The sequence below is a fragment of the Oppia nitens genome, unplaced genomic scaffold, assembly GCF_028296485.1.
Source record: "Oppia nitens isolate AA-2021 unplaced genomic scaffold, nextdenovo-longstitch-racon4-pilon3 scaffold18_pilon_pilon_pilon, whole genome shotgun sequence".
In the NCBI taxonomy this organism is placed as follows: domain Eukaryota; kingdom Metazoa; phylum Arthropoda; class Arachnida; order Sarcoptiformes; family Oppiidae; genus Oppia; species Oppia nitens.
Window position 1 is genome coordinate 1,592,370 of NW_026533197.1, and position 25,426 is coordinate 1,617,795.

The 25,426-nt window shown below is 29.8% G+C and overlaps 8 protein-coding genes across 11 annotated transcripts; 4 read left to right on the top strand and 4 right to left on the bottom strand.

Annotated features, from left to right (window-relative positions):
• Positions 1–461: 461 nt before the first annotated feature.
• On the top strand, positions 462–5,940 carry LOC128965825 (exportin-7-like). Its single transcript, XM_054312602.1, has 16 exons — positions 462–629; positions 695–955; positions 1,698–1,759; positions 1,826–2,085; positions 2,150–2,253; positions 2,305–2,571; positions 2,883–3,398; positions 3,470–3,639; positions 3,709–3,853; positions 3,917–4,064; positions 4,228–4,292; positions 4,485–4,573; positions 4,636–4,881; positions 5,007–5,166; positions 5,238–5,767; positions 5,826–5,940. The coding sequence occupies exons 1-16, from the start codon at positions 462–464 to the stop codon at positions 5,938–5,940; spliced, it is 3,306 nt and encodes a 1,101-aa protein (XP_054168577.1).
• A 127-nt stretch (positions 5,941–6,067) lies between these two features.
• Positions 6,068–8,949, bottom strand: LOC128965926 (F-box/WD repeat-containing protein 1A-like). Its single transcript, XM_054312705.1, has 7 exons — positions 8,677–8,949; positions 8,293–8,551; positions 8,030–8,216; positions 7,701–7,965; positions 7,178–7,632; positions 6,697–6,807; positions 6,068–6,636 (listed from the first exon to the last, which is right to left on the bottom strand). Exons 1-7 carry the CDS (start codon positions 8,722–8,724, stop codon positions 6,381–6,383), a joined length of 1,581 nt encoding a protein of 526 aa, XP_054168680.1. The 5' UTR covers positions 8,725–8,949; the 3' UTR covers positions 6,068–6,380.
• Positions 8,950–9,189: 240 nt separating this feature from the next.
• LOC128965823 (mannosyl-oligosaccharide glucosidase-like) lies at positions 9,190–11,721 on the top strand. The gene has a single exon (XM_054312599.1). The coding sequence runs from the start codon at positions 9,242–9,244 to the stop codon at positions 11,681–11,683; it is 2,442 nt and encodes an 813-aa protein (XP_054168574.1). The 5' UTR covers positions 9,190–9,241; the 3' UTR covers positions 11,684–11,721.
• Positions 11,722–11,732: 11 nt separating this feature from the next.
• LOC128965824 (methylmalonic aciduria and homocystinuria type D homolog, mitochondrial-like) lies at positions 11,733–13,001 on the bottom strand. The gene is made up of 2 exons (XM_054312600.1): positions 12,074–13,001; positions 11,733–12,001 (listed from the first exon to the last, which is right to left on the bottom strand). Exons 1-2 carry the CDS (start codon positions 12,818–12,820, stop codon positions 11,798–11,800), a joined length of 951 nt encoding a protein of 316 aa, XP_054168575.1. The 5' UTR covers positions 12,821–13,001; the 3' UTR covers positions 11,733–11,797.
• Positions 13,002–14,566: 1,565 nt separating this feature from the next.
• On the bottom strand, positions 14,567–17,314 carry LOC128965820 (propionyl-CoA carboxylase beta chain, mitochondrial-like). Its single transcript, XM_054312596.1, has 11 exons — positions 17,189–17,314; positions 16,870–17,127; positions 16,694–16,807; positions 16,512–16,637; positions 16,178–16,444; positions 15,917–16,104; positions 15,627–15,708; positions 15,446–15,569; positions 15,284–15,379; positions 14,908–15,219; positions 14,567–14,857 (listed from the first exon to the last, which is right to left on the bottom strand). The coding sequence occupies exons 2-11, from the start codon at positions 17,107–17,109 to the stop codon at positions 14,736–14,738; spliced, it is 1,671 nt and encodes a 556-aa protein (XP_054168571.1). The 5' UTR covers positions 17,110–17,127; positions 17,189–17,314; the 3' UTR covers positions 14,567–14,735.
• Positions 17,315–17,437: 123 nt separating this feature from the next.
• Positions 17,438–18,247, top strand: LOC128965889 (DNA replication complex GINS protein SLD5-like). Its single transcript, XM_054312667.1, has one exon. It carries the CDS (start codon positions 17,579–17,581, stop codon positions 18,245–18,247), a length of 669 nt encoding a protein of 222 aa, XP_054168642.1. The 5' UTR covers positions 17,438–17,578.
• Positions 18,248–18,310: 63 nt separating this feature from the next.
• Positions 18,311–20,764, bottom strand: LOC128965821 (F-actin-capping protein subunit alpha-like). Its single transcript, XM_054312597.1, has 7 exons — positions 20,582–20,764; positions 20,464–20,527; positions 20,146–20,197; positions 20,030–20,093; positions 19,685–19,971; positions 18,641–18,794; positions 18,311–18,581 (listed from the first exon to the last, which is right to left on the bottom strand). Exons 1-7 carry the CDS (start codon positions 20,621–20,623, stop codon positions 18,378–18,380), a joined length of 867 nt encoding a protein of 288 aa, XP_054168572.1. The 5' UTR covers positions 20,624–20,764; the 3' UTR covers positions 18,311–18,377.
• A 70-nt stretch (positions 20,765–20,834) lies between these two features.
• Positions 20,835–25,261, top strand: LOC128965819 (RNA-binding protein 5-like). Of its 4 annotated transcripts, none has more exons than XM_054312593.1 (16): positions 20,835–20,892; positions 21,724–21,818; positions 21,888–21,969; positions 22,158–22,505; positions 22,578–22,647; positions 22,747–22,820; positions 22,876–22,986; positions 23,051–23,092; positions 23,156–23,225; positions 23,289–23,839; positions 23,953–24,450; positions 24,527–24,601; positions 24,665–24,862; positions 24,938–24,971; positions 25,030–25,110; positions 25,170–25,261. In XM_054312593.1, the coding sequence occupies exons 2-16, from the start codon at positions 21,781–21,783 to the stop codon at positions 25,229–25,231; spliced, it is 2,334 nt and encodes a 777-aa protein (XP_054168568.1). In that variant the 5' UTR covers positions 20,835–20,892; positions 21,724–21,780; the 3' UTR covers positions 25,232–25,261. The 4 variants fall into 4 exon arrangements, with proteins under 4 accessions (XP_054168568.1, XP_054168569.1, XP_054168567.1 ...); XM_054312594.1 differs by lacking the exon at positions 20,835–20,892 and adding an exon at positions 21,503–21,556; XM_054312592.1 differs by lacking the exon at positions 20,835–20,892 and adding an exon at positions 21,504–21,644.
• The last annotated feature ends 165 nt before the right edge of the window (positions 25,262–25,426 follow it).

Sequence of the window (25,426 nt, forward strand, 5' to 3'; positions counted from 1 at the left end):
ATGTATGGCTTATTGTTGTTATTATAATATAAATATTATTTTGTATTAATAGTGTAAAAGTGATATGAATTTACATTAATATAATACTAATACATGTTATACTTGTTGTTGTATTGAATGTATTGAAATGCATTGAAATGTGTGATTGTTTTGAATAAAAAATTCATTGATTATCGCAATCATTGTGTGTTTCATCCACTCATTGATCACTAGTTTACCACTTCTTATATTAAACAAGACTTCGTGTCAATGATTATAACTTTTGAACACTTAATCACCAATTAATTCAAATTATTTGATTTGAAGTGCCTTTAAATGAATGAATATTAAAATTAATTTTTAATTAATAAATTTTATGGTAAGATATCTTAGTTTAAAGTGTGGATCAAATAACAACATTGCAAGATATGTCTGAAGAGTTGGTAAGTAATAAGTGATTGAATGTTAAAGTGTTGGATGTAATGGATGGTAATATCTGTCAGGAATTGGCACAATTGGAGCTCTTATGCAAACAATTGTATTCATCGACGGATTCAATTGAAAGAAACAAAGCGGAGACAACTTTAGCGCTGTTAACTCAATCACCCACTTGTCTGTCGAAATGTCAACTACTTCTGGAAAGAGGAGATGTAATGACTAAATATAAATATCATATTTTGTTTAATTTGTAATTATTATATCTCTTTATCGTCAGTCTTCATACGCGCAACTATTGGCCGCAACGACGTTAACAAAACTTGTGACCAGAAATCCAAACATATTATCACATCAGCAACGACTGGACATAAGAAACTATATCTTAAACTATTTGGCTTCGCGTCCAAAGTTAGCACCGTTTGTGACACAAGCTTTGGTACAACTGTTTGCTCGCATAACAAAACTCGGATGGTTTGAGACCGACAAAGAAGAGTTTGTCTTCAGAAATGTCTTACCACAAGTCAAACCATTTCTTACGGTAAGTCGATATCACTTTAATTTATTATTAATATATTTAGTGATTATTTAATTAAAGTAATTAGTTTTTCTAATATATTTATTATGTATATCTATAGAAATAAATATTACTGTATTTATAGTAATTTATTATAAAATAATTATCTACTAATATATTTCATAGTTTATAAAAATTTAATACAAATTTATAATAAGTTATATAAAATGTCTATATTATCTTTATTGTCTATACTTTCGATTAATTAGCAATATTTAAATAATTACTAATTTATAATTATAATTTAAATTATAAACCAAAACATAACTATATTTAATGATAACAATTATGTTATGTAAAGTTTAGAGGTGACAATAAATACAGTTTTGTCAAAACCAGTTGATAAATATAGTTTAGTAATTGTAATTTAACAAATAATATTACGGTAATGTCTTATTACTTATGTTATTTTATAATATTTTTAAACATTTACTATTTTAGTAGATTGTTAACTTTTAACTAAGTATTTATATAAAATAAAACTTTATTAATAATCTTATATTTTTATTTAAAACATTTATTATAAATATGACAATTAAACAAAACTAATAAACTATTGCAATATTACATTTACAATTTGAATGTTATATTAAATTAAACTAAATGGTTTGTTGCATAGTTAAAATATAGATGATTTTATTGGCAAAATAATAATTATGATTATTATAATATAATATTAATTTTGTTGGTTTATTAACAATTTGAGGGTCCCGTTGAATATGCCATAGTTGGTGTTCAATTGTTATCGCAAATGACATGTGAAATAAAGTAAGTTTTTTATGGTTTTGTATTTATTCATATAAATTATTACTGATTTGATATGTTTTAAAATAGTCAAATAAGTGGATCCGATGCCAGCCGTTCCATAACAAAGCAAAGAAAGATTGCTTCTTCCTTTAGAGACAACCATTTATTTGAAACGTTTCAATTGGCTCACGAAATGTTAAGGGGAGCCCTTCAGACGTGGAAAGATACCAAATTTCTTGATGAATCTCAACAGAATTTGGTCAGCAATCTTCTACGTCTTGCTCTTAATTGTCTCTCATTTGACTTCATTGGCACCTCTCCTGATGAATCTTCTGATGACTTGTCGTGTAAATCGAGATTAAGAAATAAGTAATAATATTGTATTAATATTATATAATTATATGAAAACAGGTGTCCAAATCCCGACGAGTTGGAGACCAGCTTTTCTTGATTTTAATACATTACAGCTTTTCTTTGACCTCTTTCATTGTCTGCCGCCATCATTAGCACCAATTGTAAGTAATTTTGTTTATTGAAAATACATTTAAAATGAGTTGTCATTTCAGGCACTGTCATGTTTGGTTCAATTTGCATCAGTGCGACGCTCTCTCTTCAATAACACAGAAAGAGCTAAATTTCTTATGCAACTCGTGACTGGTGTTCGTTATATTTTAGAGAATCCTTCGGGACTTTCAGATCCCGGATGTTATCATGAATTTTGTAGACTATTAGCGCGACTCAAATCAAACTATCAATTAAGTGAATTAGTTAAAGTTGACGGATATCCAGAAACTATAGCTTTAATAACCAAATTTACAGTAACAAGTCTTCAGGTGAGCTCATGTTTATGATTACTTCATATCTCTTAAACTCATTCATCTCATTATTATTTTATACATATAATAGTTTCTAATATAAATAACAATTTATGCAAAACTAAAAATTATAATATTAATATTACAATAAGATTATAATTATTCGATAAATTAAAACTCATAATATTAATAATCAGGGTATGCATTGAGATTAAATACATATAGACTTACCGGTAGTAATAGATTTGAGTTTCAATTAATGACATATTTGTGAGAGAATACGGTACAGACCTAATGGTATTAATTAAAATCTAATTCATACGATACAGATGTGGCAATTCGCTCCCAATTCAATCCATTATTTACTAAGTTTATGGCAACGAATGGTTGCATCAGTTCCTTATGTAAAAGCCTCTGAACCACATTTACTCGAAACATACACTCCAGAAGTTACCCGCGCCTACATTACATCGCGATTAGAATCAGTTAGTGATGTTGTTAGAAATGGTTTGGAAGACCCTTTTGATGATATTGGAATGGTTCAACAACAATTAGACCAACTGTCCACAATAGCCCGGTGTGAATATGAGAAGACTTGTGCTTTAATTGTCCAATTATTTGATCAATCGGCTCAAACTTATCAAGAGTTACTTCAAAATCCAACGTTATCACAGATGGATGTGACCATACAAGAAGGTCGACTTACGTGGTTGGTCTATATTATTGGTGCCGCTATTGGCGGACGTATATTCCTAAATAGCACCGATGAACACGACGCCATGGATGGAGAGTTAGCTTTTCGTGTCCTTCAACTTATGAATTATACAGATTCGCGGTTAGCTCAGGTATACATAATCTGATTTATAGGTAAAGTACAAACAAATTATAACTAAATTTCCTTATTTGTGTTGTTAAGGGTGGTTGTTGTAAGAGACTGGAACTGGCGATGCTTTCCTTTTTTGAACAGTTTCGTAAAATATATGTCGGCGATCAGGTCCAGAAAACATCTAAAGTTTATCGAAGACTTTCTGAAGTGTTAGGACTTACGGAAGAAACTATGGTTTTAAGTGTTTTCGTTAGAAAAATGTATTGTTAATAATCTAAAGATAAGTTTTTTTAATGTTATTAAAGATTAATTTAATGTTTTATTTAAAGAATCACTAATTTGAAGTTTTGGGGAAATAGTGAACTTATTGTTACAAAAACATTGCAAATACTCAATGATTTATCGGTTGGCTATAGCAGTGTCCGAAAACTGGTCAAATTAGATGAAGTTCAGTTCATACTTAACAATCATACCGTATGTAACATTTATTATTTGTTTTTAATAATAATTATAATATTAAATCAATTTGTTATATAGAGTGAACACTTTCCCTTTTTGGGCAGTTCTGCACAGATAAGTGATATGCGCTGTCGGTCAACACTTTATACATCTTTAGGTCGACTTCTTATGATAGATCTCGGAGAAGACGAGGAAAAGTTTCTCACTTTTATGAGTAGTTTAACCGGTATTTCGTATTTAAATGTATTTAAATGTGTCATCGATGATAACTTATTAATTTATATTTAAAATACATATTTTTACCATTACTTAGCTTAATATTTTAGTATAATTAATTTACTATTAATTAATATATAATAATAATTGTCAAAAATTATTTCAACTTTAAGCTCAATTTGATTCATTAGCGTTGTTGTTAAAGTCTAACTCCATGTTTAACGTGGAAGAAGCAAAGGTATGAACAATAATATATATATATATATATATATATATATATATATATATATATACAGTATATTCACGGATAGCACTAATTGTAGTTAAATCTTGCATTCATTAAACATTAATACAGATAATTAATGAATTATTGCTATCATTCTGTAAATTAAAGCATTTTTACTTTTATTGATTATTTTAATATTTATAGAAAGGATTGATTGGTTTGGCCCGTGATCTCAGAGGTCTCGCGTTTGCTTTTAATACTAAAACAAGTTTTATGATGTTATTTGAATGGATGTAAGAAATTATTGATAAATTTAGTAACATTAACATTAAATAAAAATAATAATTTCTAATAGATATCCAGCGTATACTCCAATACTTCATACAGCTGTTGAGCACTGGTATCACGACCCTCAAGTAACGACACCAGTGCTTAAATTGATGGCTGAATTGGTTCAAAACCGGTCTCAAAGACTACAATTTGATGTTTCTTCACCCAACGGGATATTATTGTTTCGGGAAACGAGTCGAATGATTGTTAATTATGGCACTCGTATATTAACTTTGGGAGACATACCTAAAGAACAAATATATCCATTAAAATATCCTTTCTTTGCTTAATATACAGTACAGTATTACAGTACAGTATATTTTACTGCATTTAAAAATGTTATTATTTAATGAATTTTCCTTAACTTTAAAAACTTTATTTGATTTTCAAATATACGCTTAAAGGGATATCAATATGTTTTTCAATGCTTAAGTCAGCTCTTTGTGGAGGATATGTAAACTTTGGTGTTTTTCATTTATACGGTGACACAGCATTGGATGACGCGCTCAAGACTTTTATTAACTTATTGTTATCAATACCTCAATCAGATTTATTGGTGAGATATATATATATATATATATATTGAATTAGTTGAATAATTAAATAATTTGATATTATTTGTTATAGAATTACCCGAAGTTGAGTCAAACATATTATGTATTATTGGAGTGTTTAGCTCAGGATCACATGAATTTTTTGGCTAATTTAGAGCCAAATGTCTTTCTATATATCCTCTCTTCTATATCGGAAGGGCTCAATGCATTGGACACAATGGTGTGCACCGGTTGTTGTGCAACATTGGATCATATCATCACATATTTGTTTAAATGGCTCTCAAAAAGCAATAAGAAGTCATCGCAAAGTAATTTAGTTCGTGAAAGTGAAACCTGTCTTAAAGTATTGGAATTACAACCGGAAATATTGCAGCAAATGTTGTCAACAATTTTAAATATAATAATGTTTGAAGATTGTAGAAATCAATGGTCAATGAGCCGACCCCTGTTAGGACTCATTTTGCTTAATGAAGAATATTTCAATCAATTAAGACAAAGCATTATAAGTCAACAGCCGTCAGATAAACAGTCATCGATGGCTCAATGGTTCGACAATCTCATGGAAGGCATCGAACGAAGTCTACTCACCAAAAATCGCGACCGGTTTGTAGTTTCATTGCCCACACCTAACACCCACTCATTTGTATTCATTTTATGATAGGTTTACACAAAATTTGTCGGTATTTCGTCGCGATATTAATGATTCCCTTAAAGGCCCGGCTATGACCAACTCTAACGCTACTATTGGCGCTTCAGCTGATAATATGATGAATTGAGCCATAGCTCATTTGATTCAATTGTATATTTATTTATTTTTATATTTTGTCTCAAAATAAATTGTTTTAATAAATTAATAAATAAAATATGATTTTAAACTAATTGTGAAAATGCGTTTATTTAAACAATTATAACTTAGTTTATATTTATTAATGATCTACTGATTGGACAAAATGTAAGAAATGAAATACAATTCGAGTTTATATTGAGTTTAATTAGATTTGGAATGATATTCAAAATAAATGGTATAAAATCGATAGATTAAAGACCTGTCCAACAATTTCTAATTAACTCAATTATAATAAATTGAAAAAAATACAAAATAAAACCTAACTATCAATATTATAGCTAAAAGTGAAAAATTATAATGTAATTTCATAATCATACATATAAATGATTAAAATATTTTATAATTAAAGCATATATAAGTTACCATTGGTTATGAAGCATAACTGCAGGCATAAGATTTGGAGGGCGAGTGAATGCTTTTAGGTGTAGGCGCCGGGTGTGGGTTCTCTGGGCTCAAGAAATCCCATATTAATATAGTGTCGTCATGTGATGAGCTAACGATCTGAAACTCATCAAACTGTAGTCTAAACACCCGACCCGTGTGTTCTATTAATGTCTTCAAACATAATGCAGATGCCGGTGACCGAGGATCCAGAGCTGCCGCCAAATCCCATACTTTTATTTTACTAAATAATTCAATTAGTTTTAATCATTAATCACTAAATTATAATTATTTAATTACTAACCCATCATAAGCTCCGCTGACAATTCGTTTGTTATCAAATCTAATACATCTAACTAACTCTTCGTGTCCATCAAGTGCTCTCAAACAAGTACCACATTCAATGTCCCACAACCTATCAATTTCATCATTATTATCAAATTGTTTCAATAATTGCAATAATATGCTTATCAAAAGCTATTTGTTATTTATATTTACTATACATTGGGTGTATATGCCCTGTGGCTGACATGCATTTTATTAATTACTTAACATTTATTATAGCTTCACAAGTCATTCACCATCACATTACACTTAATGTTAAAACTAATGTTAATAATTAAACAGCTATTTAAATTAAAATAATATAAATAATATATATATATATACTGTATATTAAAACTGAGATAATAATATACAAATAATAGACTACTTGTATTGCTTATACTAAATTAAAAACTCATATATATATTAATACTTTATTTTATATGATTTAACGCAATTACCTGATAGTGTTGTCTGAACTTCCGCTGACAACAAGTCTGTCACGATATTGAAGACAAGCGATGCCTCGTTTATGTCCATTAAGAGTTCGCACAAATTCGCAGTTAGAAGTATTCCACACTTTGATGGTTCGGTCACCAGAAGCTGATACTATATATTTCTCATCAAAATCAACAACATTGACAGCGGCACGATGGCCAACAAGAACACGTCTTAAATTGATATCAGATGGTGACACCATATCCCAGACAGCAATGGACCTGTCCTTTGAACAGGTAACCATCATTCCATTATTAAATCTCAAATGCAGTACAGCCTCGCAATGATGTATTAATGTTGTAACCATTTGTCCTGAATTCACTTCCCAAACACGAACTGTGGCATCACTGGAACCACTTATTATAACTTTATCATCATATTGAAGACATAGTACAGAACCTGTATGTCCTGTTAATATCTATTTAAAATAAAATAAATCATTTAATATTAAATCAATCTTTACATAAAGTATATAATATGACAAACTTTAGAGCACTGAAGTGTCGAACGATCCCATATTTTAATAGTATTATCTCTTAATCCACTAATAATCTTATGGTCATCATATTGAAGACAATAGACACCTTTGCTTGATTCAGACCTACAATTAATTCTTTGCAAATTATGACGACCTGTTCTCCAATTGTTTTCAGTATTGTCGATGTCTTGAATTATCTTTGGAAATAATCTTCGGTAAAACATATGATCGGGATGTTGTTCGCCAGCATTTGGTTTAAATAAATAGCGAATCCTTAATTCATAAAAATAATTAGTGACATCAATAGACTGTCTATCAAGACATCTACAAGACATACCACCCGCGCCTATGAGCTAATCCTCGCCAAAGAGTGTCTGTGCGAACTCGGCTTTCAATTAATTTCTTCCAAAGCATACCTTCAGAGATAACTCTATACCACTCTTTGCAGACCAACTCTGCGGCACATAAAGACTTTGCGTCCAAATAAGATAATACACTCTCCGCCACGTGATCTAAACCTTTCTCTATTATAGTAACAATATTATCAATTAAATCAATTATCTATCAATTATCTATCAATTAGATAAATGGTAAACAAACTCGGAAGTAATGAAATGAAATCTCTTTGAAGCATTGGTTTGAGATAACAATTAATTTGCGAGTGTTGGCAGTGAGACATCTTCGAGAGTAAGTACTGAACGAAGTCTGTCTGATCCGATTCAGACCACGAGTCGAAATGACAAACGCACTGCTCTTTGGTCTTCTCATACATCGCTCTCATTGTTGTCGACTCTTCACTTAACTCTTCATCTGTTGATTTAACCACATTTGAAGTGAACAGTGATGTCATTGGTATGATCTGCAAAACAATCATCACTTTAATTGTATATCAATTGATGACTCATTGAGAGCTCATTCAGGACAGTCGTATAGGACATGACCTCAGCTTAAATGGGTTAACACGAGTGTCAATGCATTTCTTACGGAAACAATTTGTTGATCATTGGTCTCAATACTCGCCATTGTGTCCATTGATTGCTAATTGATATCACATTAACTATAATCACAATCAATGAGTTAATGTCTCATCAAATCAGTCTATAATTCATTCATATGATTGACTCAATTGAGTCCTATTTTTGCCATATTTTCAAACATACGTCACAATTGGGGTCTTATTTGGTATACATTTGGTGTCAATAGCACTAACACTCAGTTTATTATACAATACTTGAATACCATTGCATTCAAACCACAATATGGGGTATCACTTAAACCTATACTTTATGACGTCATTTATGAATCAATATTCTATTCATCAAAAATGTTGAAATCAACGTCAAAACTATCAGTTTTCTAAAGTTGCCTAATATTTATAAAATTGTTGTAAAATTAATTATTTTTATATAAACTGTGAATCTGTAGAAATTGTATGGAGATTTTTGTGTTGCCATAACAACAACACATGTTTTTAGTATACAAGTGATGATCAAATGAATGATTATATTATAAATAATAATAGACTTAATGTTGACATTAATCGGCAATTATGTCAAAATCAATGCGAAAGAGAGTCACTAATCATACAAATGATACAAATGTTAAACAAAAAGACAAAATCAGAGACAAAGCCAAACCTTCTTCGTTAATGTCATTCAATTCATTGATATTAATATTATCTATATTTGTGGTCATCATTGGTACATATTTTGCAAACAAGTGGTATTTAAATAATAAGACATTAACACCTTTGGACACAAATATATCACTTAATGTCATAATGAATGGCAACAAATGGGGAACATTAAGAAGTGGTCATTATTTTGGACTCAAGACATGTGATCCCCAATCAATAGTCACTGGAATGATGTGGTTTTGGAACCGTATTGAAGGAAATACATTACCGGTTAGGCATTGGTGTGACCAAAATGATAGGCTTTCCCGATATGGATGGCTTAGACACGACTTTTTCTCATTTGGTGTCCAAGAGATTGTTGATAACAATATAATATTTGAGACGAGTTTTATTAAATTAGATAATAATAGTTGGAGAGCTAGAGTTGTGGCAAAACCCAAATATTCTGAACAATCAATGTCTTCCATGTCTTCATCGGTTCCCATTTCACTCATATTTTATTTGGCTACTGAACGACCTGAAGATAAGCTTCAAGTGATACCATTTAACGCTGAATTAAAACCAAACGTTAATTTTATTGTCGAAGGCTTTTCACAAAATATCGGAAACTTTAAGTTTTCTTTAGGAATCACCAAAAATAAGACAAATGTTTTGTTTAGAAGTTATTTAAATACTATATCAAACCCACCGCTTGTATATCTGAAAGAAAGTCTTCTGAAAAATTTGGTTCTCTATGATATCAATGATATCGCAAGGAATCCATTATTTGTAGTAAATGGTGACTCATTTGATAAAAGGGATCAAATAAGTAGAGCTAACTTTGTTGCCCATCAAATTGTATTTTCATCTGCTGTTGAATTGGACATTGAGTTTATTTCAATGTCAACAGATTTATCAAATAAACCGTCGTTTTCATTGTCATCTGAAGATTACAATAACGAATTATCTAAAAGAAGTGAAAAGTTTGACCAAAAGTTTGAATCAAAGTTTAGATTAGAGGCAAAAAATTTTAGTCATCACGAGATTTCATTTGCAAAAGCAGTTGTTAGTAATGTTTTAGGAAGTATTGGATATTTTAATGGCTACTCATCGGTACAATCCGATGAAAAAGTGGTTCTTTACGGTCCCCTTCAGTTGTTAACTGGAGTGCCGTCCCGTTCTTTCTTTCCCCGAGGATTTTTATGGGACGAAGGGTTTCATCAACTTTTAATTAGTGAATGGGATCAACAATTATCTGAAATTATAATTGAAAGTTGGCTCAGCCTTATGAATGGTGAGGGATGGATACCAAGGGAAGTGATTTTAGGCGATGAAGCAAAAGCTAGAGTTCCTCAAGAGTTTATAGTACAGAAAACTAGTAATGCCAATCCTCCCGCTTTATTTTTATCCATTGAAAAAATGCTAAATAATGGAAATGTAAATAAAAATTGGTTAAATAGGATTTTTCCGCGACTTAATCTCTGGTATAACTGGTATAATAGTTCACAAACGGGTCATATCTTTAGTACTTATCGCTGGAGAGGAAGAGATTATGAAACTCGAAAGGAATTAAATCCAAAAACACTTACATCAGGTTTTGATGATTATCCGCGCTCTACACATCCAAGTGATGAAGAAATACACATAGATTTGAGATCATGGGTTGCATATTCTTCACGAGTTATGGCAAGAATTGCCAAATTGGTCGACAGTTCTTTTGCACATCAATTTGAAGAGACAAGAGATTATTTAAGTGATAACCAATTGTTGGATTCATTGCATTGGTCTGACAAACATAATATGTATTGCGATAAAGGATTTCATTCAACTCAAGTGAAATTAATAAAAATTAGAAACAAATCGGACAATGGGTTTGAAAAACAAAGAAAAGTAATCACTGAACCCAGTTATGACTTCATCCCAGAGTTAGGCTATGTCTCACTCTTTCCATTTGTGTTGACTATAATTGATGCCAAAAATCCTAAATTAGTTAAAATTTTGGACGATTTAGAAAATCCAAAATTATTATGGAGTTCCTATGGGATCCGTTCGTTATCTAAAAGTTCATTATACTATCAACAATATAATACAGAAGTTGATCCACCATATTGGAGGGGACCTGTTTGGATTAACATCAACTATTTAATCCTCAAATCTCTTCATCACTACTCATCAGTTACCGGTCCCTACCAGAGTCGAGCCCTTTCTATTTATCAACGTTTGAGACAAAACATCGTTTCTACAGTTTTTACAGAATATGTTAGAAGTGGTTATGTTTGGGAACAATATAATGATATGACCGGTAAAGGAAAGGGCTCTCATCCTTTTACCGGTTGGTCCGCTCTCGTTGTCTTAATAATGGCAGAAAAATATTAAATTATTTTTGTTAATTATTTTTATTCAATAAACTATTTGATAACATGTCGCTAACATTTCATTTACCTATAGTTATAATATTAAAACAATTATCACACAGTATATGAAAACAATTTACTTTTTATTAGCCATTTCTGACATAAGTTTTATAAGAATTGGTGATTCTGTCGGCGCTGACGTGAAAATAGTTCCCACAATCACATGAGTTCCCCATTTGTTGTGATGAATGGCTTTACAACAACCGAGATCTTCAATCCTAAAGCCTAAGTGAATAAATCTGTCGTCGGTTTCAAACAACGTATCATTTGTGTGATCACTCTTTCAGTAATAAATAAGTCAATCATAAGATAATTACCACAATCTTCAGTATATAGTAATATAAATACTTACTAGAAATGGTTGACCAGAATATGGATCAATAAAATCGGCCCAAAATCCATGATTTTGAAGCTCTTGACAAACATTTTTCGCTTTTATGATAAACATCTCAAAAAACTTTTCTCTTTCGTTTTCAATGGTCTCTGAATAAGAACTCATATCATTGCTTGTCTTCTCTGAAATTGTCATAACTGTCATATTATCGCCAAATTCTTGTCTTATTTTTCTTGGAAACAGAAGAGCAAAATTTTTCATGACTTTAGTTAATAATTTAGTCGCCTTTATATCGCAGACATCACAAGTTGTCATCATTTTCTGATTAAACAATGTTTGATATTTAAGAACCCGAAAGATCTTAAGGCAGCGATTGTTGAATGTATTGTTAGACAAAAACAAATCGATATCTCTTTTGTCAATTGATGGCAATGTTTGTTCAAATGTATTCATTTGCTTAACTAATTCAATAACAAATTTCTTGTGGATCTCATTCGTGTCCTCTAAAGTTATGCCAATATTTCCATTGAGAGGCGCTCTCATGTCATGCGGACCGAAGAGATGTAGTTCTGGTTTTGTAATCCTCAAGAAGTGGTCACAAAAGTCGGTGTTAAGCAATAGTGTCTGTTGTCTGTCGTTGTGTTGTCTTTCAAATGAAGACCATTTGTCCGGTGCTTCTGAACTGTAATTATAACAACTATTTGTCAAAACATTTGAAACTTTGTTTAAATGCTTTGAAACGAGTAATCGGTTTAATCGTAACATTGCTTTCTAGTTATGATTAACTCATTTGTTTCAATCATATAAATATTGGATCAGTTATTCAACAGAAGATTATTAGTTGTCTTTGAAATGCAAATCATTTGTCTATTTATTTACGTCTCATATAATACTGAGTTAAATAAAGGTAAACATGATTTTACTGCCAATATTTAAATTCCCTCATTTCCTCATTTCCTCTATTATTACTGTAATACTAAACATTCAATATATAGTAAATACCATTCAATTACATTATGTTATATAATATGTATATAACATATACAGTATATTATACATTGTATATCAAATCAGTGACAAAATAGGCGAAACTAGTTTTTTTGGCAATAACTTCTCACTGAAAAAATATATTTTATTCGCATTTATGGATTTTTTTGGACATACAGTAGAGTACATACACAATGATATAAAAATTATGTAAAAACACCGAATTGCTAGCACAGGAAAAGTGGGTTTTCAATAATTATAATTTTATAGTTTGTTAAAATTTACTAAATGTAAAAATATTATGTTTTAAAAAGGAATTTTAAAATCATTTTTAATAATCTCAACAAATTTTTGTATAAATTGTCTTTAATTATTAAAAAAAAACAATATATTAACTTATGATATAAAATAAAAGCGTAAAGATATCAGATTTTATTTAATTTTAATAATTACTAGATTTGGTAAATAAAAGGATAACAATTAGCCGCGCGATGTACTCAATAATATTCTGTACTTTCAATTATAGTTAAGTATATTATTTAATGTGAATCTATATATTATGATATAAATATAAATTATAAAATACAGTAAATTTTATTTTATTTTAATACTTTTTATTTTCGAAGTCTAATAATTACTAAAATAAAACATTTCATTTAGTGGATCTTAATTTACTATCTTATATGATATAAAAAAAAAAGTATATTTTTGCCATTATGTTTATTTTTATGATTAATTTAATAACTATAGCAAAAATAAAACTCAATAAATAAATAATTATATTGGAAATATAGTATTTATTAAAATTAATGATATATTAATACTTAGATATACTTAATTTATAATCAGTTAAAGATTTTTAATGGATTTTTAATAATTAAATGCAATTTATTAGAAAACTTTTTGATAGTATTAGAGATAATGACTTTTAGTTACTTTTATTATTATGTGATTCACTACAGTATTAATACTATTTATATTACAGTAATAGTTGTTTCTCTAATTTATTGGAATTATTGTAATATTTCAATGCTATGAGCTATCCATATATGATGTGACAAATGTTGTTATTATAACATAAGTGTTGTTATTATTAATGTAATATACAGTCAATTGATTTGTTAATTACAATGATTGAGATCACATGTAATGACCGATTGGGCAAAAAAGTGCGGATCAAATGCAACTCCGGTTTGTTGTTATTATCTTATTTGACATTTGTCTCAATTATAACTAATATTAAGTTTATTTGTATACATTTTCAGATGATACTATTGGTGATCTCAAGAAACTAATTGCCGCACAAACGGGCACTCATTGGCAAAAGATTGTACTCAAGAAGTGGTATACTATCTATAAGGATCACATAACTCTTGAGGACTATGAGATCCACGACGGCATGAATCTTGAATTGTATTACCAATAAGTTTGTTATTTTCATTATTTCTCATTATTTCTTTACATAATTGTATTTTTTATTGAAAACAAATAAACATTTGATTAGTTAATAACAAAAATATAATTAAAAATAGTTGTAATTAATGGCAATTCAGTCAAATTGTTTCAATCTATCTAATGAAAGATGCGGTCGATTATCGAGATTCTCATAATTTGTCTATCATTTTGATTGAATTTATTCTGCAATATAAAAATGAGTGTAACATTAGGTCATCAATTGGTCATCAATTGGTTATTAGAGAGGAATGTTTCCGTGTTTTTTATATGGATTTTCAACTTTTTTAGTTCTTAAAAGATTCAAATCTCTACAGATTCTCATTCTTGTAGTTCTCGGTTCAATAATGTCATCAACAAAGCCTGAAAAGAAAATTCTGTATAAATCATGAGTCGAATGAAAGAAATCAAACCTCTGACGGCAGCGGGAAATGGATTTCCAAACTTTTCAATATATTGTTGTTCGTAGTGTTGAGTGTCTGTCTTTCCCCGATATAATATAGAAACGGCACCCTTGGCTCCCATGACAGCAATCTCTGCCGTAGGCCAGGCATAGTTGACATCGGCCTTCAAGTGTTTAGAACTCATGACATCGTAAGCACCTCCATATGCTTTGCGAGTAATAACTGTTATTTTGGGAACATTTGCCTCAGCAAAAGCATATAAAAGTTTGGCTCCGTGTCTAATAATGCCGCCGTATTCTTGTGCTGTTCCCGGAAGGAAACCTATATATTAAGTTAACAGATATTATATTATACTATAATTAATACAAACATTATCCATACAAACCGGGTACATCAACAAACGTTATAATTGGTATATTAAAAGCATCACAAAATCGGACAAATCGGGCGCCTTTTACTGATGAGTTGATATCCAAACATCCTATCATTTATAATAAAATTTACTAAAATTATATGTATTTCATACTAGAAATAGTCCAATAAATACCGGCAGCATATTTGGGGTTATTGCCCACAATACCAACAGTCTCGCCATTGATTCGGGCGAATCCTATTAATAAATTCTTGGCGTAATCGGGCATTATTTCAAAGAAATCGTGTTCGTCAACAATCTATTAAAAAACTAATTACTAAAATTCAACAAAAATAATAATTATTTACAAACTTACAGCTAAAACAATGTCCAACATATTATAGGCAGCCGTGGATTCCAAGGGTACGACAGTGTCTAAACTTTCAACAATTCTATCCCTTTTAAAGTAAATGAAATCAAATGATGTTATATTACAATCATACAAATAGTATAATAATTGTGGAATTTATTTATAGGTAATATATGTTAACATTAAATATCTATGAGTCAATTTGCCACAATAATTATTGTACTATTTGTATGATAACAATATATTGTTTATTAAACAATTGTTATTATTGTTTGAATCAATTGATAATAACAAACCATTTATCATCTGACTGTCTGATGGGTGCGGGTTGTGTACTAGAAAGTGGCAAAAAACTATAAAACTTTCTCAATTGTAATAACATATCGACGTCGTTATCAAAAGCTCTGTGCGCTACTCCAGACATTGTTGTGTGTGTCTTAGCGCCTCCCAGTTCTTCTTGAGTCACATCTTCATTGGTGACTGCCTTTTGTTAATAAAACAATATAAATAATATTATCATGGTAGATTTTAAAAATTAATTATCCATCTTAATTTACTTTAACCACATCAGGTCCAGTGATGAAAAGATAAGATGTATCTCTGACCATAAATATAAAGTCAGTCAAAGCGGGTGAATAGACAGCTCCACCAGCACAGGGACCCATAATTACAGAAATTTGTGGCACAACTCCTGATGATTTGACATTACGTAAAAAAATATCGGCGTAACCGGCAAGTGATTCAACTCCTTCTTGAATTCGAGCGCCTCCCGAGTCGTTAATGCCAATCACTGGAACACCTACTTTAACTGCCTGATCCATAATCTGAGTTTAATATACAGTATAATAAGTACACCATTTGGTAAATAAATCTTTTCGGTAATACAAATACTTTGCATATTTTCATTGCGTGAGCACTCGATAGACTTCCACCAAAAACAGTAAAATCCTGACTGAAAACAAATACTTTACGGCCGTCAATAAGTCCGTGTCCAGTGACCACACTATCACCCGAATACTAACATCAATATAATTAATGTTTGTTAAAATGTTTAAAATAGTTAGATGTCAGACCTTCATGTCTTGCATCCCGAAGTCAGTGCACGTGTGCTCCACAAACATATCGTATTCAACAAAACTGTTGGCATCTAATAGCAGATCAATTCTTTGTCTTGCAGTCAACTTTCCCTATAATATCATATATTATATGCCATTATATTTGACAATAAGATATTTGGATCAATTGTAACCTTTCTATGTTGTGCATGGATTTTGTCGAGACCTCCTCCTAAAAGACTAGTATTGCGTTTGCTATCGATATCTTGTTTGACACGAATGGTGTGCATAATGTTTGGATTACCACTGAATCGACATTTGGATTGTACTTCTTGTAATAACTTGCGTGATATCAAGTTATGTCCATTGATTGCATTGAATCCAATAGTAATCAATTTGTAACTTCTTGAGGGAATCCATGTTATCGATGCCATTGTTAACAATTGTTATCTCTGACCAAAATAATAGTCAATTAATTATAGCATTAATAAGTCATTCAATAATCATTAATACATTCAATTCAAGTCAAATCATATGTACTTTAATACCGATATATTGTATACATTAATACAGTACTAAATGCAATACAAAGATAGAAATATTATTAAAGTGTTTAATACAGTGTACAGTGTTTTCTAAATTAATATCATTTATCATATGATTCAACATTTTATAAGTATTTTAAACAGTATTAATGTAAAGATTGTATAATAATTGTTGCATTAATACTAATATCAAATATATTTGTTGACACAACCCATAGATTAGTATATATTTAGTCAACAAATAGTATGAATTGAAGCACAACTTTGAGCGCTATTTTCTATAATATTTGTATTAAATATCATATCATTTGTTTGATTGAATTAATTGAATACACATTTAATAAGAAAATTGTTTGAAATGTCATCTCAAGTGACACTCAATGAGTACGACAACTACGAGACACCCAAAGAGGTATATCAGAGACTGATCCAACTGATCAACAATCAAATGAATAGTCCACAAGTATTACCATACAATGAATTGGTCATCGAGTGTGTGATTGAACAGATCCAACACATGACAGAAAATTTGAAGCGTTTGTCCTCCAAATTGGATCAGTTCTGTATTGAACAACACACCACTGAATTGTCGAGATTGAGTTACGCATCTCATCAATACTTAAGAGTCAGACTCAATAAGATTGAACTCAACTCCAATTGGCTGATCCAGACTTTGCAAACAAATTACAAATTTGTCGACAAGTTGTTGTCGAAGAATGAAATGAAATATTTAGATAATTATGTGACGAGTGTTGACACATATCTCAATCAATCAGTTTTGGGTCGATTGCCATTCAATCGGACATCTATTATGAACTATAAGACCATTGATTTGCCTAACAATGATGACAATCAATGGCATAAAACTTATGTCTTTGTTAAAGCCATGAAAGCGACACAAGTGTTGGTCGACGACGCCAGTGGTCAGCAAACTGTCCACTTGGATGCCAATAGTCAGCATTTCTTGCCTTACACTGCTGTCAGACGTCACCTAATGAATGATTCTCAAGATTTACATCTTTTATAATTGGATTCAATAATGTGTTTATATTTCAAATTTAAATAAATTTGTTTATACAGTAACTAATAAAACGTTTATTTATTAATAACTTTGTAATGTTTTCAATATATAGTTAAAATCAATGTTAAAATATTTATTAGTGTTGTTTCAATTCATTGCCGATACGGTAACTCATGATTTTATTCCAGTCAATCTTGGATCGGGTCACCGGTAGTGGACGTCTCAATGCTTTGAAAGTAGTGTCAGACATAGTCTGGTAGTTGTCTGAGATGGCCGTCTGGTACTCCCTTTCTGCCTCTTCAACCAACTCAACAATTGCTTCAGCCATTTGTGTTTCGCTCTATAAATACAAACATTTTGTTAAAAAATAATTAAATAAAACATTTTCTATATACTGACTGATATATCAATAAGTTTTTTGATATCTTTACAGCTGACGAGTTGTACATTTCCGTCTTCATAATAATGCACCTGAACTTTGATGGTTCCCTTAACCTCTACTCTACCCAACCCTGAAAATGTTATACTCCATACTGAACGCCACCGACCATTCCTAACCAATAATTCAATTATTATAATAGTTATACTTTATATAACAATTATAAATATATTGTTCATAATATCAACTAAATTAACTCATAGACAGATTATCAATGGGTTACAGTTACTAAAAATAACTACCGATACATGTATTCAAATAGCAATATAAATATATTTTTAATATTATTTAAGCGGCCGTTTGCCGGTTAGGCGACAAACAAAAATATAGAGTAAATAGTATTTTAAAAATTTCAATAAATGTATTTTTCTTTATCTATTTATGATATTTATATTTAAAATAAAATTTTTACTTAATTATAATAGATGACTGAAATTATTCAATGGCAATGAAATTTACTTCTGTTTATTAAAATTTTATCTTTAATTTTAAATAGTTTTTAGTTACAACTAATTTGTAAGCTATATATTTAGAAAGAAAAATATATACGTAATATTTTTTTTTAATTTCTGACAATGCTATCTAGCATTATTAACTGATCATACATTACAAAATGATAATAAAATTTCCGTTATTAGAAAAAATGTCATAAAATTAATGTATAGGTTATAATCTTAAAATAAAACTACAGTAATTTTATATGATTTTTACCCACACCGGTAATATATAAATGTTATACAGTTATAAAACTGATAGTCAAATATTATAACTTATAGTTAAATTTTAAGGTTTACTAAATACTCAATAGTAAGCTTTAGATTCCATGATTTAGTAATTAAAAAATACAATATTACCGGTAATAGTAAAACTGAAAACTACAGACTATGTAATACGTATACCGTAATGTAAATAAACTAACTTTTTTTTATTACCGATACAGTAATATCATATTATAGTAATATAAATATTTAATTAATTTAAAGATATATTATTGTTAAACATACCAATAGTTCTTAGGTTGGAACTGGTGGTCTTCAATACATGCGGTCAAACTGATCTGTCCGCTCTGACTCAACCCAAACACAGCACTCACTCCATTGTGGTAGTGATCGGCACAGTATTTGCTCCATAATTGATCCAACGCTGACCTCCACGGTTCGCTATTTGAGTCCGGTGTCCACGTTTCATAGTCAGACGCTTCTTCTCTTAAGTGGTCAAATTTAAAAGATAGTCGACTTCGAGGATCATAATATCGATTGGATCCAAATTCATTGAATTCAGTGATAAGTGTCTGATTGTCATAACATTTATTATATAATTAACAAATCGGTTTGCAATCTCTAGTATACCTGATTTTGTGTCGACTCTATAGTGACGGCAGTTAACTGATCTTTGCTATACTGTGCGAATACACTATAATTGAAAACAATTAATTAAATTACTTTTCGTTGTTATCAATGGTTACCTCGAGGCTTGTTCTTTAAGAAGCTGATCATTATTGAGCAGTTGACGCACATCTGTAATAATAATTTTAAAAAATAATATGAAAAGTATTAGTTTTGATAAAATATCTTAAATATGATAAGTGTTTATCATTTGAATCACTTAATTATAGTTTCAAAAACAATATTTCAATATTTTAAACATTATTTTATGTCATTTGCCTTATATTAGATGATAACAACAAAGAGTTAATAATTTGACTGAAATATTGTTATTTACAAGACATTCAAGTGATACAAATTAAAACAAATGTAACCAATTGTTAACATATGTATCATACCATTGACCACTTCTCTGAACTCTCCCGGCGGAGCGTGAAGTATGAAATCAGTGACGATTCGCATCTATTAATCAAATGGTGACAATCAATACAATTCAACCAACAATTAATTGCAAACCTTATCGCTGTCGGACAACGGCTCATCCAAATCAGTGGCCATTGATGTCAAACAATTCAGTGGTGATACTAATCAATCAATTGGTCATATGTTTGACAACTAACAAGTCTAACACATAGAGACACACCTCATATCAAATACCGACCCTTTTGTCAAATAGTGTATCACTCACTGTATGTACTGTATGTTTGTGTTGATTACATACATGAGCTCAATGTGTAGCACATTGTGTGCTCAACAAACAGTATAAACTAGTGATACCAACTGTCCGGCTTTAACCAGAATCCAACAATTTATCATTACTTTATACGGTATAAACTAACCTCCAGTTATAGACTATATATTAATATAATATAATAGTATAGTATATAACTTATAGCTTTAATTTCTTTAATTTTATGTCTGATTTTTATTTAAGATACAATTTTAAACATGTAATTAAAATTTTTAATATATTTTGTATACTTTTATTAGTACTTACAATTGATTATATTAATTAATCAATTATATAGACTTAAATAGTGATTAAATAAAATTGATAATTTATTTATCAATATTTAATATTCGGTTTTAATAATATTAAGATCAGATTATTATTATTATTATTATTATTATTATTATTATTATTATTATTATTATTATTATTATTATTATTATTATTATTATTATTATTATTATTATTATTATTATTATTATTATTATTATTATTATTATTATTATTATTATTAATAATGCATAATTGGTTGTTAACTTGTGAGTTGGTATGTCTAGTATAATATGATTAGTTTGAATAGATTAAAAAGGATCCAAATTGTAGACTTGAAACAATAGAAACAGTAATACTTTTTATAAGTAGAATATTACACACAAAACTATAGAAAAACCTTATCATATCATTATAATCGATGTTTTGAGTCATAGGATATGTATTAATATATTGAATAGTTTTCTATTAATTTAAGGATTCATTAATTTGTAAGCAATTTGTGATTTAATGCATTCATTAGTTAATACATTAAATACTTTCATAACATTACAATTGGTTTCATAATTGTTATCAAATGTAATATAAGTTAATTATAATAAATATGGGATTAATTTAGTAATAAATGTTTAACTATAATGTGATTTCTTGGACAAAGATTTCTTGTCTTATTGTTGACAAATTGGTTATAACGTTGGGATCAACAGTCGAGCCAATGGCCGGATCACGGGATCGGGAGCGCACTCGCGATAGGTATTAGCGGACACATGATTTTAATTTTAACTTTAATAAACATTTGATTGTGTTATATGAATATAACAGTAGGGATAGACATAGGGATGACCGCCACGGGAGCCACGGGTCGAATGGATCAAGTCGTGGGTACGGCCGTCACAGTCGACGGGTATGAAAATGAAATGATTTGACAAACCGTGTAATGAATGAGAGATTGAGTTGATTTGAGTTATAAACAAAACCCTTGAGAGTGACAGTCAGTGCTAGTGATCAATGAGGACCTCAAACGAACCAAAGAGTCGACGATCGGCACTATCTATGGATTCTTTTTGTTAACCATTTGTCCCATTGTTTTAGTCTCCGGACTCTTATAGAAGTGATTATAACTCAGACGATAATAACTATGATAATAACCGAAGACATCGCACACAAGAGTACGATAGATATGATTTTGATAGAAGTCGTAATCATCGCGAACGAAGAGATCGCAGCCGAAGCAGAGATAGAGACCGCGATTCTGCTTCAACTATCGGTACCGACAATCAATCGATTCGTTACTATAATGAAGATCACAATTCTTCAAATAATGGCTTTAATAATGAGAGCAATGAAAGGGAGAGATATCATCAAAGAGATCGACGCGAAGAAGTTCCTAATAATACACTTATGATAAGGGGTTTGGCCACACATATCGCAGAAAAAGATGTACTCTTATCTTAGTATTAATATAAATAGTTTTTGATATTTTTTGTTAATTATTTACTTACCGTAATACAGATTGTAACCAAATTAGCTGAACATAATCTTATGGCTAAAGATATACGACTTATGAGAAAGAAAGAGACAGGTATTCAAAATTTTATAGTATTTATTATTTTAGTATTAGTTTTATTCAACATTTTTTTACTTAAATTGCATACAAATATCATTTAACTTATCTTTAAAGGTGTTTCCCGAGGATTTGCTTTCGTTGAGTTCATTAATATTGAAGATGCTATTCAATGGAAGGAATTAACTCAAGTTTGCATTTAATTTTTTAAAAACTTAATTAACAATTAAAATATATTTGATTTAGGGATACATTTACTTTGATGAAGAATGTGAGGCATCAGTTCATTATAGTATTCCCAAAGAAACTTTTGGTGGCGACAAGACTATCATGAAAAACGATTGGACCTGTTATAAGGTATTGCCATTTGATTAATATTATCGGTATTTTTTCATTAATAAATTATATTATGATATTATAGTGTGGCGTAAATAACTTTAAACGTCGTGAAGAATGCTTTAAGGTTTTGTATAACCCTATAGAGTAATAATATAAGAAACGAAATTAATTGTCAATTAATTGATAGTGTGGTACACCTAAAGAAGAATCGATGGCTAATGACACGGGTGATGAAATCAGTCTCAATCCTACAAATGGTTTGTTTTTTATAAGAAAGTGAATCAATTGATGTATTAATTAATAATTTATTCTGTTTACAGCTTTATTATTACGCAATTTATCTCCAAATACAACAGAAGAACGAATTTTAACTATTTTGGGATCACTTACAGCATTGCCCATCAAATCTATACGTATTTTAAAAGATGGTTTATATAACATATCGCGTGGCATGTGTTTAGTTGAGTTACACACAACTCTTGAGGCTTCACAGCTGTTTACTTTATTATCATCATTGAATCTGGGATTTATAATAGACGATAGTTTAGTTCAAGTGAATTATGGTAAAAGAAATGTCACATTTGGTCAAACAATGAATTGTAATCCCAATGCAGCCATCATTGCATTGGCAGCCGCTCAGTGGCGAAACTTAGATGAAGATAATTTAGACCTCAATACTAATACCAAACAAACTCAATCTAAGACTATCTCAACCACACAATTGTCAACTTCTAAGACCAAAGGCAATGAATGTTTAAAATATGAAACACCAGACGTGTCAACCTTTGTATTGGATGAGACCTCTGGTTATTATTATGACGCGACCACTGGTTTCTATTATGACGCCAACACTCAATATTATTATAATTCGGTATTTATTTATTTTACTATAGATTATTGATTATTTTTATGGGCTGATCTACATTATATTATTGTTTAATTAAAATAATACACAGTATATATTAATTAAATTATATATTAAAGCAAACACAACAATACATGTATTGGGAGGCAACTAATCAAACATATTTGTCAGTCGATTCAAAAACTTGGAAAATAAATGAAGAGAAGAAGGAGATACCAAAGGAAACAAAAGTAGATAAAGTGAAGATCGCTAAGAAAATTGCTAAAGATATGGAAAAATGGGCCAAAACTTTAAACCAAAAGAAAGATACTTCACGTGCTTTGGTTACTAATGACTCACAAATGATCGGCGAATGTTCACAGAGTTTAAGTGCAGACGCGGGTTATGCTGTCCTCGAACAGGAAGTGACTGCAAATGAATCGGAAAACATTTTATCATTTGAAATGCAGAAACAGTTTGACGATAAAAGTAGTGTTTATTTGAGTGCCTGTAAAATAATAAAAACTGAAGAAAAACGTTTGATTGATTGGGAAAAACTGGCGTGTCTTCTGTGTAAAAGACAATTTAATACCACAGATCTCCTCAACAAACATCTCGAAAAGTCTGATTTGCATAAAGTATAACATTTTTTATTTTGTTAGTATTTACCGTTAATTAAATAATAATTGTTACTTTAATTTAACTGTTATGCAGTCAAACTTAAATGCATTAAAGCATCAATTGTTAACTGAAGAACAAATAGAAGAAATGGAAAAAAATGAAAGAGAAGTTCGTTATTTTGTTACGATTTATGTAGACATTTGTTTTTAATATATTTACCGCAATTATTAGTCCGGATATAGGGATAGGGCTAAAGAAAGAAGAAAAAAATATGGACTCCCAGAGACACCTGATTCAAGTAAATTAAAAAACAAATATATGAACGAAAGAGATGGAAAAGTTGATACTTTTCAATCTGTTTCACATCAAAAAACAAAAGCAATTTCTTGTGATAATATTGGAAATAAGATGCTTAAAGCCATGGGTTGGGTATGAGCCATATTATTACTACTATACAGTATATTATTATTTCTATATTAATATCATTATTTGTTTGCTATATAGACTGAGGGTACAGGACTCGGTCGAGTCAATCAGGGTTTGTATTATGAAAATAGTAATATTATTGTTATGAACTAAATTTGATTATATTATAGGAATGCATAATATAATTGAAGTCGAGAGAAGAGCAGAGGGCGCAGGACTTGGAAGTGGTGCCAAAGTAACAGCACTACCAGGTATTGGATTATTAGATTATTTACTCTTTAGTTTAATACTCATTGTTTTTATATAATAGGAGAGTCATATAAAGATGCTGTTAAGAGGACAATGTATCAGAGATATAAAGAAATGGATTAACATTATATTTATAACTATTTTGTTATTATTTAATACTATTTTTATTCTCTATTCGAATTTGTAAATATTTTTTTATTTTATAAATTAAAAATTTCAATTAAAACATTGAAAATTAAATTCAAATATAGTTGCCTTAAATGAAAATCTAAAACAACAGATTTGGCAAACATTTTCAAGTAATAAATATTTTGCAAA

Excerpts from the sequence above, each read along its gene's own strand:
- LOC128965889 (XM_054312667.1), top strand. The coding sequence starts at position 17,579 with ATGTCATCTCAAGTGACACTCAATGAGTACGACAACTACGAGACACCC.
- LOC128965820 (XM_054312596.1), bottom strand. The coding sequence starts at position 17,109 with ATGGCATCGATAACATGGATTCCCTCAAGAAGTTACAAATTGATTACT. Across the intron at positions 15,570-15,626 it reads TGTTGGACATTGTTTTAGCT|ATTGTTGACGAACACGATTT; the intron begins GTAAGTTTGTAA and ends GTTTTTTAATAG. Across the intron at positions 15,220-15,283 it reads AACGTTTGTTGATGTACCCG|GTTTCCTTCCGGGAACAGCA; the intron begins GTTTGTATGGAT and ends CTTAATATATAG.
- LOC128965823 (XM_054312599.1), top strand. The coding sequence starts at position 9,242 with ATGTCAAAATCAATGCGAAAGAGAGTCACTAATCATACAAATGATACA.
- LOC128965825 (XM_054312602.1), top strand. The coding sequence starts at position 462 with ATGGATGGTAATATCTGTCAGGAATTGGCACAATTGGAGCTCTTATGC. Across the intron at positions 1,760-1,825 it reads CAAATGACATGTGAAATAAA|TCAAATAAGTGGATCCGATG; the intron begins GTAAGTTTTTTA and ends GTTTTAAAATAG. Across the intron at positions 4,574-4,635 it reads ATGATGTTATTTGAATGGAT|ATATCCAGCGTATACTCCAA; the intron begins GTAAGAAATTAT and ends AATTTCTAATAG.
- LOC128965819 (XM_054312591.1), top strand. The coding sequence starts at position 21,691 with ATGTTTAACTATAATGTGATTTCTTGGACAAAGATTTCTTGTCTTATT. Across the intron at positions 21,970-22,157 it reads ACGGCCGTCACAGTCGACGG|TCTCCGGACTCTTATAGAAG; the intron begins GTATGAAAATGA and ends CCATTGTTTTAG. Across the intron at positions 24,972-25,029 it reads ACTCGGTCGAGTCAATCAGG|GAATGCATAATATAATTGAA; the intron begins GTTTGTATTATG and ends ATTATATTATAG.
- LOC128965824 (XM_054312600.1), bottom strand. The coding sequence starts at position 12,820 with ATGTTACGATTAAACCGATTACTCGTTTCAAAGCATTTAAACAAAGTT. Across the intron at positions 12,002-12,073 it reads ATTCTGGTCAACCATTTCTA|AGTGATCACACAAATGATAC; the intron begins GTAAGTATTTAT and ends TATTACTGAAAG.
- LOC128965926 (XM_054312705.1), bottom strand. The coding sequence starts at position 8,724 with ATGGACACAATGGCGAGTATTGAGACCAATGATCAACAAATTGTTTCC. Across the intron at positions 8,552-8,676 it reads ATGATCAACAAATTGTTTCC|ATCATACCAATGACATCACT; the intron begins GTAAGAAATGCA and ends ATTGTTTTGCAG. Across the intron at positions 6,637-6,696 it reads GTCAGCGGAGCTTATGATGG|TAAAATAAAAGTATGGGATT; the intron begins GTTAGTAATTAA and ends TGAATTATTTAG.
- LOC128965821 (XM_054312597.1), bottom strand. The coding sequence starts at position 20,623 with ATGGCCACTGATTTGGATGAGCCGTTGTCCGACAGCGATAAG. Across the intron at positions 20,528-20,581 it reads CGTTGTCCGACAGCGATAAG|ATGCGAATCGTCACTGATTT; the intron begins GTTTGCAATTAA and ends TTTGATTAATAG. Across the intron at positions 18,582-18,640 it reads AAAAACTTATTGATATATCA|AGCGAAACACAAATGGCTGA; the intron begins GTCAGTATATAG and ends TTGTATTTATAG.